The sequence below is a fragment of the Mastigoproctus giganteus genome, chromosome 9, assembly GCF_048544385.1.
Source record: "Mastigoproctus giganteus isolate SK-2022 chromosome 9, ASM4854438v1, whole genome shotgun sequence".
Taxonomy (NCBI): domain Eukaryota; kingdom Metazoa; phylum Arthropoda; class Arachnida; order Uropygi; family Thelyphonidae; genus Mastigoproctus; species Mastigoproctus giganteus.
Genome location: NC_143583.1, coordinates 102038524 through 102053154, shown reverse-complemented (window position 1 = coordinate 102053154; position 14631 = coordinate 102038524). Strand labels below are relative to the sequence as shown.

At 38.3% G+C, this 14631-nt stretch overlaps 1 protein-coding gene across 4 annotated transcripts in view; it reads right to left on the bottom strand.

The window, feature by feature from the left end:
* LOC150080597 (secretory carrier-associated membrane protein 1-like) overlaps positions 1-14631 on the bottom strand; it is a 200133-nt gene that overhangs the window by 155436 nt on the left and 30066 nt on the right. For all 4 annotated transcript variants that reach the window (XR_016547416.1, XM_090381746.1, XM_090381748.1 and 1 more), the window contains exon 2: positions 7051-7149. Coding sequence is in view for 3 of the 4 variants with exons in the window: in XM_090381746.1 (XP_090237872.1) it covers positions 7051-7149 (99 nt within the window). In the remaining variant the exon portion in view is untranslated. The remainder of the gene's footprint in view (positions 1-7050; positions 7150-14631) is intronic.

Sequence of the window (14631 nt, the reverse complement as noted above, 5' to 3'; positions counted from 1 at the left end):
TGGGGAAAAAAAAAGATTTTTTTCATATTTCCACACACACGCATACACGCACGCATGCACACGCACGCACGCACGCACAACAGCGTTGAAATTCTAAATGTCAATAATCCGAATGAGCCAGCATTTATTTTTTTTTTTTATGTCAGTGCCATCAAATAATTACAGTAAGTGCTGGTTATTGTGATCACGTTTGCAAATTGAATTTTGATTCTATTAAATGGCAATTATAATAAGTGAAAATCAGAGGACTGTTAATTATCCACAGGCTATAAAAATGAAGATATAAAGCACAAATTTACACCTTTTTTCCCTAACAATTAATAAAATTAAATTACACGTGAAAATCGGAAGAATATTATCCAATGGTTAGCAAAATAAAAATAAATTTAAGCTTACGTAGATAGATTAATTAATATACATACAGTACTAACTAAATATAACACTTTGTAATCTGATATTTTTGGGTGGTTGTAAAAGATAAAACAGTAAAAAAAATAAAAGGAAACAGAAAATTTTAACAACTGAATCAAAGACTGAGATTTGAAACAGACTTTCAAAGAGAGAAAGCAGGTCTTCATTAGAAAAAATTTTAAAGTTGGAATCAAAACTTGATTCAGATGGGACAAAAAAAAAAATAAATAAAATAAAATAAATAAAAAAAAATAAAAAAAATGAGAACAACTAATGACCGGTTGAAGAAACCATTTATTTGTGGTTCATGCAGAAACGAAGTTTAGGAGAATACATATCTGGATCTTTGTCATGTGAAAAGGTGCTGGATTTTAATAAAAAATTAAGCGATCCCTCAGATTTTAAAGTCAGTGTTTTTATTTATATACTTAAACTTTTTTTTTTCAGTCTCCAGAACAGTATTTTTGATAAGTTCGAAAATACGAACAAATCGGAAGTCCGAACTACCCTCGGTTTCAATTTGTTCGGATTATCGATGCTCTACTGCACGCACACAAACTCGCAGTGATCACTGAATTATGATCACCCTATCTGTAATGGACTATGCCACATATCTTTTAGTAAAAAAGCCATACAGCTTCATAAGCTAGAGCACTGGCACTTTGTATCCGATCGTGCAAGTCAAAGAGATATATGGGCCAGCAAAGATATGGAGTTTCAAAGGGTACACCTGTGGGAGCTCTTCAATTGGGTGCTTCCAAATGGGAAACGGCACATCTTGTTGAATGGGTCAAACCACCTCCCACCAATGTAACCGTAAAGGATTATGCAAGGCAGATGTTCACAGTAAACAAAGGGTGCAGTGCAGTGCATTGTATGGGCTCAACGGCAGGTCACTGCGACAATTGACATCATAGTACAGTATAGGGGAATGCAAGAACAATATCCCAAATGATGATGCAATGAACACTCAGACATATCAGGTTCCACAGCAGATGATCCAAGAGACATCCTCTCATCAGTGCTGATCATCGTTGATGGCAAATGCTGTGGTGTCAACAATGCATTGGTTGGACACTGGAGGACTGGAAACGAGTGTGCTGGTCAGATGAGTCAAAATATTTGGCAAAACATGCTGCCAGATGCCTTCGTGTGTGGCAGAAACAACACGAGTTCACAGACACATTGTGCATGGTGCCCACTATCCAGGAAGGTGGCAGTTGGTTGGTTAATATGGGGCCTGTTTTACTGGCAAGAACTAGGACCCTTCTTGCATAATGGACCAAAGTTTCATTGGTGAGGTCTACCGGCAGCTCTTGGGAGTCCACGTACACTCTGCCATACCTTTATCATTTTGGAAGATCCATTGCAGACAGCAATGGATCTTCTAAGACGATAAAGCACCATGTTATGCAGCCTGTACTGTGCATGAGTGGTTCAAGGAACACAGTGAAGATATCACCCATCTTGACTAGACTCCAAATTTGTCTAACCTCAATCCAATTGAACACTTGTGGGATGTTTTGGAATGTTAAGTGCAGTGTATGGACACACAGCCATCATTTATTCTGACACTTTGGTAAGCCATGCAGGCAGCATGGCTGCAGATCACTACAGACATCTTCAGACGTCTAGTGAAGTCAATGTCTAGGTGAATAGCAGTTGTTATCCGTGTGAACGGTAGCCCAATAAAACTATTTTTTTTTTTTTTTTTTATAAATAAACATCAATATATACTAGTTTAACAATAACTGTATTGATTTAAACAAAATTTTCTTTCATATTTTACTCATTTAAGGGTGAATCATCACTGATCTGCATACCAGGAACTTAAAATTTCAGAAGTTAACAGCTTCAGATTCCTGAAAGAATCATCCTTCATGCATTAGAATTGACTGCACCCTCTCTTCTTCTCACTCAGAACTTATAGCAAATGGAGATCAGTAGAAATAAATCTTTGTCACTAAAGGAAGCTTTCTTTGTATTTGAGTTAATGTTGGAAGAAATCTATCAGTGTCAGTTTGTAGTTTCTTCTTTTTCTCTGTCTCTTCATTAAGTAACTCCTCTGAGGCTCTGAATTCATTCAATTGAGCCAGGTTGAGTATTGAGTTTTTTTAGCATGTGCCACCAACAGTTTTTCAGCATTTGGGCTCTAACACAAAACTCAAAAATTTTTTCCTGCATTTTGAGTGTCTACAGGGAAACTGGCAACGCATTCAGGACATAACTTCCGTTGTGTAGTATTCCTGAAGTATGAATTGAGTGCAATTCTCTGTGGTGGTGAAATGCTATCTAAATCTTGACAGTGAAGCATTTCCAAAATTGCCCTACCCTTCCAGCAGCGGTGAGCAACCTACCAAGTCCCACATGAAATGAATCTTTGCAGAAAAATTGATTCAACCTTAATGACTGAAACCTTCTCTACCTTCCTAACTCTAGAAACAGTTTTACTGGATTGGTTTTAGAAGTGAAATTTTATCATTTTCACCAGTGACTGTCAAAATACCTGTCTAGTGCCACTGCTGTTCTTCCAACTATAACTGCTTAGTAGTCACAAGGCTACAAACATTTTTTTAAAAATATTTATTTGTGTGTAATTTTTTTTGTGTCCACACACACACACACACACACACACACACACACACACACACACACACACACACACACACACACACACACTGTAAAAATAATAATTAGTTACAGGTACATAGATGACTTACTGGTAATCAACTACCCCACATTTCTACAGGACTTTGCTAGCATTTACCCTCCAGAACTTACTTTGGAAAGAACAAATAACAATGACTATTCATCTAATTACTTAGACCTGGACATTAAAATCAACAGCCCTCATATAACATATATAACAAAAATATCCTAAAACAAAAGAGTGTGTACAGAGGTTAATCTCTATTTTTTGTATGACATATCCATGTGAGTTTTCATATTCAACACAAATTTATTAAAAATGAGTTATCAGTCTGTTTTGACTGATGAGCATTTAAATGAGCTCATATGTACTGCCCTAACAAGTCGTCAATCAAACTTTTGGTAGCTAACTGCTAAGATGACAACACCCGTAATGCATCGACAAGCAAACCTAAAGTAAATATCTTCTGTGGAGATTCTTCTGTCAGAATTGGTATTTGGAGAAATTTCTCTTTTTTGTTTTTGAAAAAAAAAAAAAAAAAAAATTTGTAACAAGAAATATGCTTACTTAAAAAATAAAGTTATTATTTTTAAACTTTAATCATTGTCATACATAAAATTTTGATATAAATAAAAATCGAAATATATCTGCACTATAGCCACCCCTGCTATAGATCCTAAGATTTTAACTTCTTCAAAGGTCAGCAGCCAAAACCAAAGGAAATACAGCAAGAATTTTTTTTAGGAGCATTAGCAACTAAGGCCATATTGCTCCGGGGATATGCGGTGGTCATTCCTTGACCTTTCCGCATCCTCCGTATTTGATGGTCATGGGCTCAAACCCCGGTCTAATCAAGAAGCGGGTGCTACGCACTGCTGCTCCTGCCCACCTGGCTACGGAGGCGCCTTGAAATATACAAAGGGTACTAGGAAAGTTTTGCAATACAGCTTTGTTTATTTAATTTTTTCAAAGTAATTTCCTCTACATTCAATACACCTCTCCATCCTCCGAAACCAATCTTTAAACCAGTTCTGCCAAGTTTCACTAGGGAGTAAAGCACACTCGTCCCAAGCCCGTAGAAGGCCCTCATCACTTGAAAACCGCCTCCCTTTTAGCTTCATTTTCACATGCGGGAACAGTGCAAAGTCGCAGGGAGCAAGGTCTGGACTGTAGGGAGGGTGCTCGAGAAGTTTCAGTCCTGTCGTGGTCAAATATTCGGTGCAGGCTTTGGCACGGTAAGCTGGAGCATTATCGTGATGGAGGTACCAGGTGTCCATTCTTGACTTTGGCCGCAGGTTCTTCATAGATCCAATGACTTTAGGCAGGCATTGTTCAGTATACCACTTAGCTGTGACTGTCTTCTGCGTGTCCAAAACGACACGTTCCACAATTCCACTCGATTTGAAAAATACAGCTATCATTTTCTTCTTTACAGATCGGGATTTTCTGACAATTACGGGTGTGTCGTCATCATCAAAGACCCAAACTTTGTTTTGAGCCTTGGTCGGCAGATCGTAATAGTACAGCCAAGTCTCGTCACCTGTCACGATGTTGTTCACATACCGAGATTGTCCCTTATCAAACTTTAACATCTCCTGGCACCAAGTCACACGTCGTGTCATCTGCTCTTCAGTCAGTTGATGCGGCAGCCAGAGAGAACAAAGTTTCTTCACGTGCAAATGATCTTGCAGAATCGAACGAATTGCTGGTGCATTTAGGCCCAAAGTATCCTCTATCTGTTGGTAGGTCACTCGCCTGTTTTCGTCAAGCATTTTCCTCACAGCAGTAACGTTTTCCTCCGTAACTGACGTTCGTGGCCTTCCCGGCCTCTCAGAATCCTCCAGAGTGAAATTTCCCCTTTGGAATTCTCTATACCACCTGAATATCGTTGTACGATGTGGACAATCATCATCTAGTGCAAGAGTCATTTCTTCTAAGCACTGGTCTATGGTTAAACCACGCACGAAATTATACCGCAAAACTGTCCTTATCTCATTTCGTGACCACGATGCCATCGAAAGCATTTTACACTCTCACTACTAATGAATAACTGAGCCCATTGAATTGGCGCGGCGACTACTATGCACGTATGAACATGTCTCAACATGCAGCAACAAGCAGCGTCCTGTGATTCATTGTTGCGTCATATTGCAAAACTTTCCTAGTACCCTTTGTATGTAGCAAATGGAAAAAGCAAGCTAACGTACGAGGTGCTACCCAAATGTTCCCAAAATTTGAATGTTGCACAGGAACTGTGTCTAGTATGGACTTGTGGCACTAGGTAACACTGCATGCATCCTTTGTGAATCAGTGTGCCATGTGGCATCAGGCTGGATAGTCACTGAATATTTATACGCAGTTCTTCATCCTCTTGGAGTTCCAGTAGTTCCAACTCTACAGCTGCTGTATCCCCAGCAGGTGGTGGGGAGACCGGACAGGCATTCTTTATAATATCAACAAGAAAAGGATTTTCCAAAAATGCAAATGATGGTTTAAGTGCTCTTAAATCATGAAATCTATCATTAAACACTCAAACACGTGAAATGAGTGAAAGTTTTAGAAACCAGGTCCTTTCTCAAAGAGTTTCAGTTTGTTGTGGAAGCTGAACACACTGTTCTAGATCAGAAATAAAGTTTTCCTTGTCCTTGCAAAGATGCATTTAATTATTGTAAATGCTGAACAACATCTGTGAGAAATGCCATGTCTATTACCACTGGGCATCCTAAAGTTGAGGGAAAGAGTTCCCTTTTTTCTTTGACAAATTGTTTGATTGGCTCCATAAAGTGAAAGAACTTTGTGAGAACACTGCTTACCGAGAGCCACCTTACTAAACAGAACCATGATATGTCATCTAGAAGCTGATCGTTGTTCAAAGCCTTCCTGGTTCTTCCAGGAAGGCTTTGAACTGTAATGTGTTTTGTGCTCGAGCATATGTAGTTAACAATTTTCAGAACTACCTCCATAACATGTTCATATTTAAAATATTAAGCTGTTAGGTGTTCTCTATGAATAATGCAATGGACAGGGATAAAATTGGGAAAAAATGCGTCAGCAGTTAAAAGTCCCATAAACCCTTTATTGACACCTCTCATAACCAGGGCACCAACAGTTGCAACACTGATTATCTTTTTAATCGGTACAGAAGATTTGCCAAGCATAAGATGAAGAGTTCCTTTTATGTCTGAAGCTCGAGTCGTATCCGTCAAAGCAATGAGATCTAATAGTTCTTTAAGGTCTAGATTATTTGTTACAAAATGAACAAATATGGCTAGTTGTGGTTTATCTTCAATGTCTGTAGAATCCTCCAAGGCCAGACTCAGTGCTGAGCAATTCTTTAAACCATGTTGCAAATTATTTATGATAACAGCGCTGATCGCAGAAATTTGTCTTTCCACTGTATGCAGGGATTTGTTCAATCATTTTGTGTTTTCTATTTTCTGGGTCTAAAACAAATTACCTGAGCAATATTTTTCTTAATGAACTTTCCTTCCGTGTAGGGGCACTTTGCCTGAGCGATAATGAAGGCCAAAATAAATCCAGCCTCTGTTGTTACATCTGCCTCTTTAATAAACATTGACATAATCTTGGTTTGACTATTAAATTTTTCTTTTAAAGACAATATTTTAGTTCACCTTAACATGGAACCAGCAGGATATTGTTGGGTGAAAGAACTATGATTCGTTTCATAATGGTGCTTAAGTAAAAACTATAGATAAACATATTCAAGATTAGCTTAACACATTGGTAGTCACATGAAATATATATAAAAATACTTGTCAACGTATTTTCATGCTATTCAATAGAGCACACATTTAGAATTATTTAAGTGGGGAAAAAAGTGGGGATTAAAATGACCCTCCCCCACATGTGATTATCAACAGTTAAAAAAGATTAATGAGGTGCTACCACTATGTTGTGAAACTGCTGAACTATAAATTAAAATAATTTTGTTAGTTTAAAATAAAAAAAATAATTAGTTGGCTACTCACTGGAGGTATCACCTTCTGTTGGTCTGTGAAAGGATTATAATTATCTAAACCTGCCTGTGTTCTACTTATCTGACTTGTCACCTGTGTAATTGCAGGATCCTATGAAGAAGAAGAAATCAATTTTAAAAATGGATATCTGGTTTCATTACAAATTGTACATGAATTCTGCATGCAAGAAAAAAGCATTATTATTTTATGAATAATAATTCGTCAGTTTTACAGAATAAAAACTGTCAGTTTTATATAACAGAAATAATTTTTCAACATATAAAAAATGAATTAATGATAAAAGCCAAGGTTACATATGTGCATTTCCAAAATTTAAAACAGCAAGCTACCAACAACTACAAATGAGAGCTGCCAAATTATTTCATAATTTATATTCATCATCAGATAAGGCTTAACTGAATAACTGCAATATATTATAATCGATCAGGTGACACTGATGTTGTAAGGACACAGATTAAGGGAACACCTGGTGGCAAAGAAGTGAAAGCTCAGTTGCTTGCCACCAGTTCTTTTATCTGTTGTACTTTTCTTTCTAAATATGCCTGTTAAACTAGTTTTTAAGAGACTTTTCCCACCTTGTTTACTATGACAATCTGTTGCAAACTAATATGATCAGCCTTAGCTCTGACTGATGCACAGAGCTTGTCGGGTAATTCCTTTTTTAGCTTTTCTTAAATCAGTATCCTTATATTTGTTTAAACCTTTTAAAAGCGATAATGTAGTTTGGGAACATAAACGAGAAACATAGTTTGAGAAATAAAATGGATCGTTCAGTTAATGTTTTTTCTCATGATTTTAGATTTTTAGCCTATCAAAAGGCTAATTTTGTTATAAATAAAATTAGCCTTTCACTTATTCTGGTTTAGCAGCTTTATTAGTTAAAATATACTTAACCCCTTAATGATTTTTACTGTATTATTTTGCACCCCTCCCAAGTACACAATGAAACAGCAGATAACATTTTTTTTTAATGGTACTTTCCTTTAATAAATGTTAAACAGCAAGTTACCATTATTGATGACATCAATTTAAAATAGTAAAATTTTTTCAGTTTTATGAACTGACTTAGTTTCACAACTGGCTTCTAGCATTAACATTAGTAGAGGCATTTGATGCAAGAAAGCAAGCTTATGCAGCATCAGCCAAAAAAAAAAAAAAAAACCCCACTTCCACTTCACCCTTCTGTTTGTTCAAAATACCTGTCCAGCTGAGCCTTAAACTTATTTAGGCTATCAACCTCCACCACAAGGGATGGAAGTCTGTTCCACCAACCAACCACCCGCTGGCTAAAGGCAAATTTCCGCACGTCTATCCTACATCTGTCTTTCCTCAATTTGAATTTATTCCCTCTCAGGTGATTTTTCTGAGCTAGAGGAAGAATCCCATCAGCATTGAGCATGCTTAAACCATTCAAGGCTTTATACACCTCTATCAGATCACCTCGCTGGTGCCTAGTCTCCAGCACTGTAATTTGCAAAACTTAAGCCTTTCTTCGTAAGAGCAGTCCTTCGTTCCATTCACTAATCTTGTTGCCCTTCTCTGTACTCGTTCCAGCAGCTCTACATCCTTCTTGAAATGAGGCCTCCAGACCTGTATACAGTACTCTAGGTGTGGCCTGACCATTGCCTTATACAATGGAATAATCACCTCCTTATCCCTGCTGGAAAAATTCCTGTATATTATTGACAACACTCCATGAGCTACTCTTGCAGCCCGTCTGCACTGCTCAGAGAACTTCATATCTGCCTGCACAACCACCCCCAAGTCCCTTTCATTCTCTACGACTGTCAGTGTAGTACCACAGAGTTGATACGTTGCTCTGGGGTTGCTGTTTCCCATGTGTAGTACTTTACATTTGTCAATGTTAAACTTCATTTGCCACCTCTCAGCCCATCTGCTCAACCTTTCCAGATCCTGTTGCAGCAGCATAGTGTCAGTAGTGTCCTTGACAACCCTGCCAACCTTTGAATCGTCTGCAAACTTGGACATTAAGCTTGATATACCATCATCAATATCATTTATAAATACAGAAAACAATAATGGACCCAACACTGAGCCCTGAGGGACTCCACTAATAACATTAGTCCACGATGAGCAGTGTCCATTGATTACCACTCTTTGTCTTCTCCCCCTCAACCACCCCTTTATCCATAGCAGCAATTTGCCTCCAATGTCACACTGCTCCAATTTGTGTAGCAGTCTTCCATGTGCAACAGTATCAAAAGCCTTTCTAAGATCCAAGTATATAATATCAAAGTTATTCCCTGCATCCAGTTCTTTTGTGACTGCATCATAGTATCCAATCAAGTTGGTCAGGCAAGACTTCCCCTTAACAAAACCATGCTGTGTCTGAGCTATAACTGAAGTCTTGTCTAAATGATCCTGCAGTGCTTCTTTAACCAGTGCCTCCATTAATTTTCCTGGAACAGAAGTTAAGCTCACAGGTCTATAATTACTTGTGTCAGCCTCTGATCCTCCTTTGTGAATTGGGGTCACATTTGCACATTTCCAGTCTATGGGTACCTCCCCTGAGTCCAAGGAAGCTCTCATAATTATGGCTAAGGGTTTGCTTACTTCCTTTGCTGCCTCCTTTAATATAACTGGATAGATCCCATCCACCCCGGGTGCCTTTCTTGTGTTTATCTTCAACAGTTTCTCCTCCACTTTACTCCCAGTTATTTCAAGATTCTGTAGCTGACTGCTAGAGTTGAATACACCTCTGGCATTCCCCTTACTGAATAACTCCTCATGTGTGAATGTCGATGCAAAATATTCATTTAGTTTGTTAGCTACCTGAGCAGGATCATCAACAGTTGACCCATCAATATCAAGTGGACCAATCTGATTCATCCCCTTCCTTCTAGAGTTTACATAAGTAAAGAACTCTTTGCTGTTTTTCTTTGCATCCCTTGCCAAGGATTTCTCGTAATCTGCCTTCGCCTGCCTAACCTCCTTTGTAACTTGGTTGCATATCAACTTGTATCTATCATAGGCTTCTGTGTCATGTGTTAATTTGTAAGTATCCCATGCATTTTTCTTCTCTGCCATATGCCTCATTAGTTCATCTGACATCCATTTTGGCCTAAACCTTGAACAATATTTCTTAGTTGGTATGTAAAGCCTAGTAGCTTCCAAGATAAGTTCTTTGAATGCTTCCCATTTTGAATTTGCTGTTGGTAACATCATCAGTTGGTCCCACTGTATAGAATTTAAATACTGTCTCAGTCCATTATAGTCGCCTTTACGGAAGCAATAACCCTTCCCTTGACCCCTAATGGTAGTTACCTCTTTGAGTAGATCCCACTTCAGCACACTGTGATCACTGCCACCTAGTGGTTCATTTATCTGCAGATTCTTAATGCATGAAGAATCACTGCTGATAATCAAATCAAGAGTATTACTCCCTCTAGTTGCCTCCCGAACATGCTGATGTAGAAAACAATCATCCAATAAATCCACAAAAGCCCTGCTAGTGCGTGAGTAACCAGCCCCCAAATTCCAGTCAATATCTGAGAAATTAAAATCTCCCATTATAAGACACTCTGATTTACTGGCCCACTCTATTTCCCTGTACAGTTCCTTATTATACTCATCAGAGTCATTAGGCCTATAGCACACTCTATGGAATGCAATTTTGTGTCCTCCCCTCTGACTAGAGGGGGTTCTGTATTTCTGGATAGAATTCTCTCTAATGATACAATTAATTGTCTAATTTTCTGGTCATAGCTCCTTTTTGTCCTTTTTTGGTTGACTTGGTTGTCTCTACCAATCATAACAGAAATGTGGTAACACACAAATCTAACAGAAATGTGGTAACACACACAGAAATTGGGGATGACGAGTTCCACTACGGTATTTATAATGCCTTTAGGAAAGATATAAGGAGTGGTGAGGTCATGCTTCTCATCAAAAGCATGCCTGATTGCAAAAAGAGCATTTGCTGATTCAGAAGGCATAGAATCTGTGTGGTGCAAGTTGGTTGGAAGCAAAGGTATAACGAGAGTGGGAGTAATCTTCAGACCATGGGATTGTGAAGACTATGACAAGAGTCTCTACATGCAGATGGAAAGGGAAAACAAATGTGAGTTCAAATATATACAGCTGACCAGTAAATCAGAAATGTCTCATAATGGGGAACTTCTCAGATAATGACTGTCCTTTGTGGGTTTGTCAATCAAACAGTAAAATTTTAGATTTATTGGATGATTGTTTCCTGCATCAGCATGTCAGAGAGACAACATGAGAAGGTAATACTCTTGATCAGATAATCACGATGACCCAAACTGCATTAAGAATCTGCAGGTAAATGAGACACTGGTTGGCAGAGACCACATATTACTGATGTGGGAATTACTTAAAGATGTAACTACTGTCAAAAGCAAGGGGAAAAGACTATTGCTTTCATAAAGGTGAATACAATGGTCTCAGACAGTCTGTAAATTCTATGCAGTGGCATCAACTGATGAAGTTGCCAACAGAAAATTCTAAATGGGAAGCATTCAGGGATGTTATCATAGAAGCTACTAGGCTTTTTACACCAACTAAGAGACATAGGCATAGACCTAAATGTATGTCAAATAAACTGATGAAACTAGTTGTGGCAGTGAAAAAAACTGTATGGAATGTAAATAAGCATTTGCCTACAGTACACAAACTAGTCCTCAATCAAGTTACAAAAGAAGTTAGGCAAGCTAAGACAGGTTATGAGAAAAGAAAAGCAGTAAAGAGGCCTGATTAACAAGTACAACATATTACACTTTACTAACATTCTTGCATTTCACACTTTTCAGTTTTACATCAATTACTAGGGGCACCATGGACATGAATATACATATAACTAAGAGATACAGGCATAGACTTTATTTAGAGAGCTAAAAGAGGCCTGTAAATAAGCATTTGCCTACAGTACACATAAATCAAGTCACAAAAGAAGTTAGACAAGCTAAGATAGGTTATGAGAAAAGACTCCTCATGACAGGGTTGGGCACCAGAATGCAATGCCCATATGGTGACTGCTTCCTGGTGGCGAAGAGACCTGACTAACAAGTACAACATATTACAGTATACTAACAATCTTGCATTTCACACTTTTCAGGCCCCTTGTAGAAGTTTTACATCAATTACAGAGCACACAGGTGGAGATGAGCAGAAGCCTAGGGCCACTCGACATGAATATACATATAACTAAGAGATACAGGCATAGACCTAAATGTATGTCAAATAAACTGATGAAACTACTTGTGGCAGTGAAGAAAACTATGGAATGAAAATAAGCATTTGCCTACACAAACTAGTCCTTAATCAAGTTACAAAAGAAGTTAGGCAAGCTAAGACAGGTTATGAGAAAAGGAAAGCAGTAAAGACTACATTATTTATATAAACAATAGAAGGATGGAGTTGAAACATATTGGTCCACTAGATATAAAAATATATTAACAGTTGATAATCCTATTCAGGTTTCAGACACTGAATGGGTATTTTGTATCTATATTTACACATGAGGAATTCTTTAGGGACTGGAATGCCAGATATAAATTCTGGCATCCAGTTCCCTTGTGTACTGCAACTGTAGCACTGATTTGTTAAAAGGTGATCTTGTCTAACCAATCTCGTAATAGTAGTAGAGGCATATGATGCAAGAAAGCAAGCTTATATATCATCAGCCAAAAAAAAAAAAAAAAAAAACTCATTTCACACATCCATTCCCTCTAAAAGTTTGTCAAGTTCCTCCTTGAATTTATTTAAGTTATCAACTTCCACAATGACAGATGGAAGTTTGTTCCAGCAATTAACTAACTGCTGGCTAAAGGCAAATTTCCACACATCTATTCTACGAATGTCTTTCCTCAATTTGAATTTATGCCTCCCAGGTTCGTAATCTGAGCAAGAGGAAGAATCCCATCAGAATTGAGCCTGCTCAACCCATTCAAGGCCTTATAGACCTCAATCAGATCACCTCGCAGGTGCCTAGTCTCCAGACATTGCAATTTGCAGAACTTAAGCCTTTCTTGATAAGAGGACCCCTTCGTTCCCCTCACCAATCTTGTTACCCTTCTCTGTATTCACCAAGCAACTCTACATCCTTTCTAAAACGAGGCCTCCAGACCTGTATATTGTACTCAATGTGTGGTCTGACCTTATACAAGGGGATAATCATCTCCTTTTCCCTACTAGCAAAATTCTTATATATCATTGACAATACCCAATGACCTGCTTTGGCAGCCTGTTTGCACTACTCAGAAAACTTCATATCTGACTGCACAATTAATCCCAGGTCTTTTTCATTCTCTACCACCCCTAAGTGTAGTACCACACAGTTGGTACATTTCTTTGGGGTTAACTTCTACCCATATGCAATACTTTGCATTTGTCAATGTTAAAACTTCAGTTGCCACTTCTCCGCCCATCTGCCCAACTTTTCTAAGATCATGTTGCAGTAGCACAATGCCATTACTGTAATTAACAACTCTACCAACCTTTGTACCATCTGCAAACTTTGATATCAGGCCTGATATACCTTCATCAATAACCACTGGTAAATATACCAAACAGTGGGCCCAACACCGAACCCTGGGGAACTCTACTAGTAACATTGGTTCACGAAGAGCAGTGTCCATTTATTACCACTCTCCGTCTTCTCTTACTCAACCACCCTTTTATTCATTGCAGCAACTTGCCCTTAATATCATTCTGCTCCAATTTGTATAGTAGTCTTCCATGTGCAACAGTTAGCATTAGCAGGGGCACACGATGCAAGAAAGCAAGCTTATATAGCATAACCCAAAAAAAACACACACGCACCCTTCTCATTTCATTCATCCATCCACTTGCTCCAAATGTTTGTCTAGTTCTGCCTTGAATATGTTTAAGCTATCAACTTTACAACAGATGGGAGTTTGTTCCAGCAATCAACCACCCGCTGGCTAATGGCAAAACTTCCACCCATCTATCCTACAACTGTCTTTCCTCAATTTGAATTTATTACCTTTCAGGCGATATTCTGAGCAAGAGGAAGAATCTCATCAGCATCAGCAGGTGTATAAAGCTATTCAAGGTTTATACACCTCAATCAGATCACCCCGCAGGTGCCTAGTCTCCAGACACTGTAATTTGCAAAACTTAAGCCTTTCTTTGTAAGAACAACCCTTTGTTCCATTCACTAATCTTGTTGCTCTTTTCTGTACTTGTTCCGACAGCGCTACATCTTTCTTGAAATGAGGCCTCCAGACCTGAATACAGTACTCAAGGTGTGGCCTGACCATTGCCTTATACAAGGGGATAATCACCTCCTTATCCCTGCTAGAAAAATTCCTGTATATCAATGACAAGACACCATGAGCTACTCTTGCATACCGTCTGAACTGTTCAGTAAACTTCATATCTGCCTGCACAATTACCCCCAGGTTCTTTTCACTCTCTACCACTGTCAGTGTAGTATCACACAGTTGATACATTACTCTGGGGTTACTGCTTCCCATATGCAGTACTTTTTTTTTTATTTTTTATCCTCGCCTTTTCCCATTATATATGGGGTCAGCATTTTTATTCTTTTGGCAAGCAATTTTTACGGCT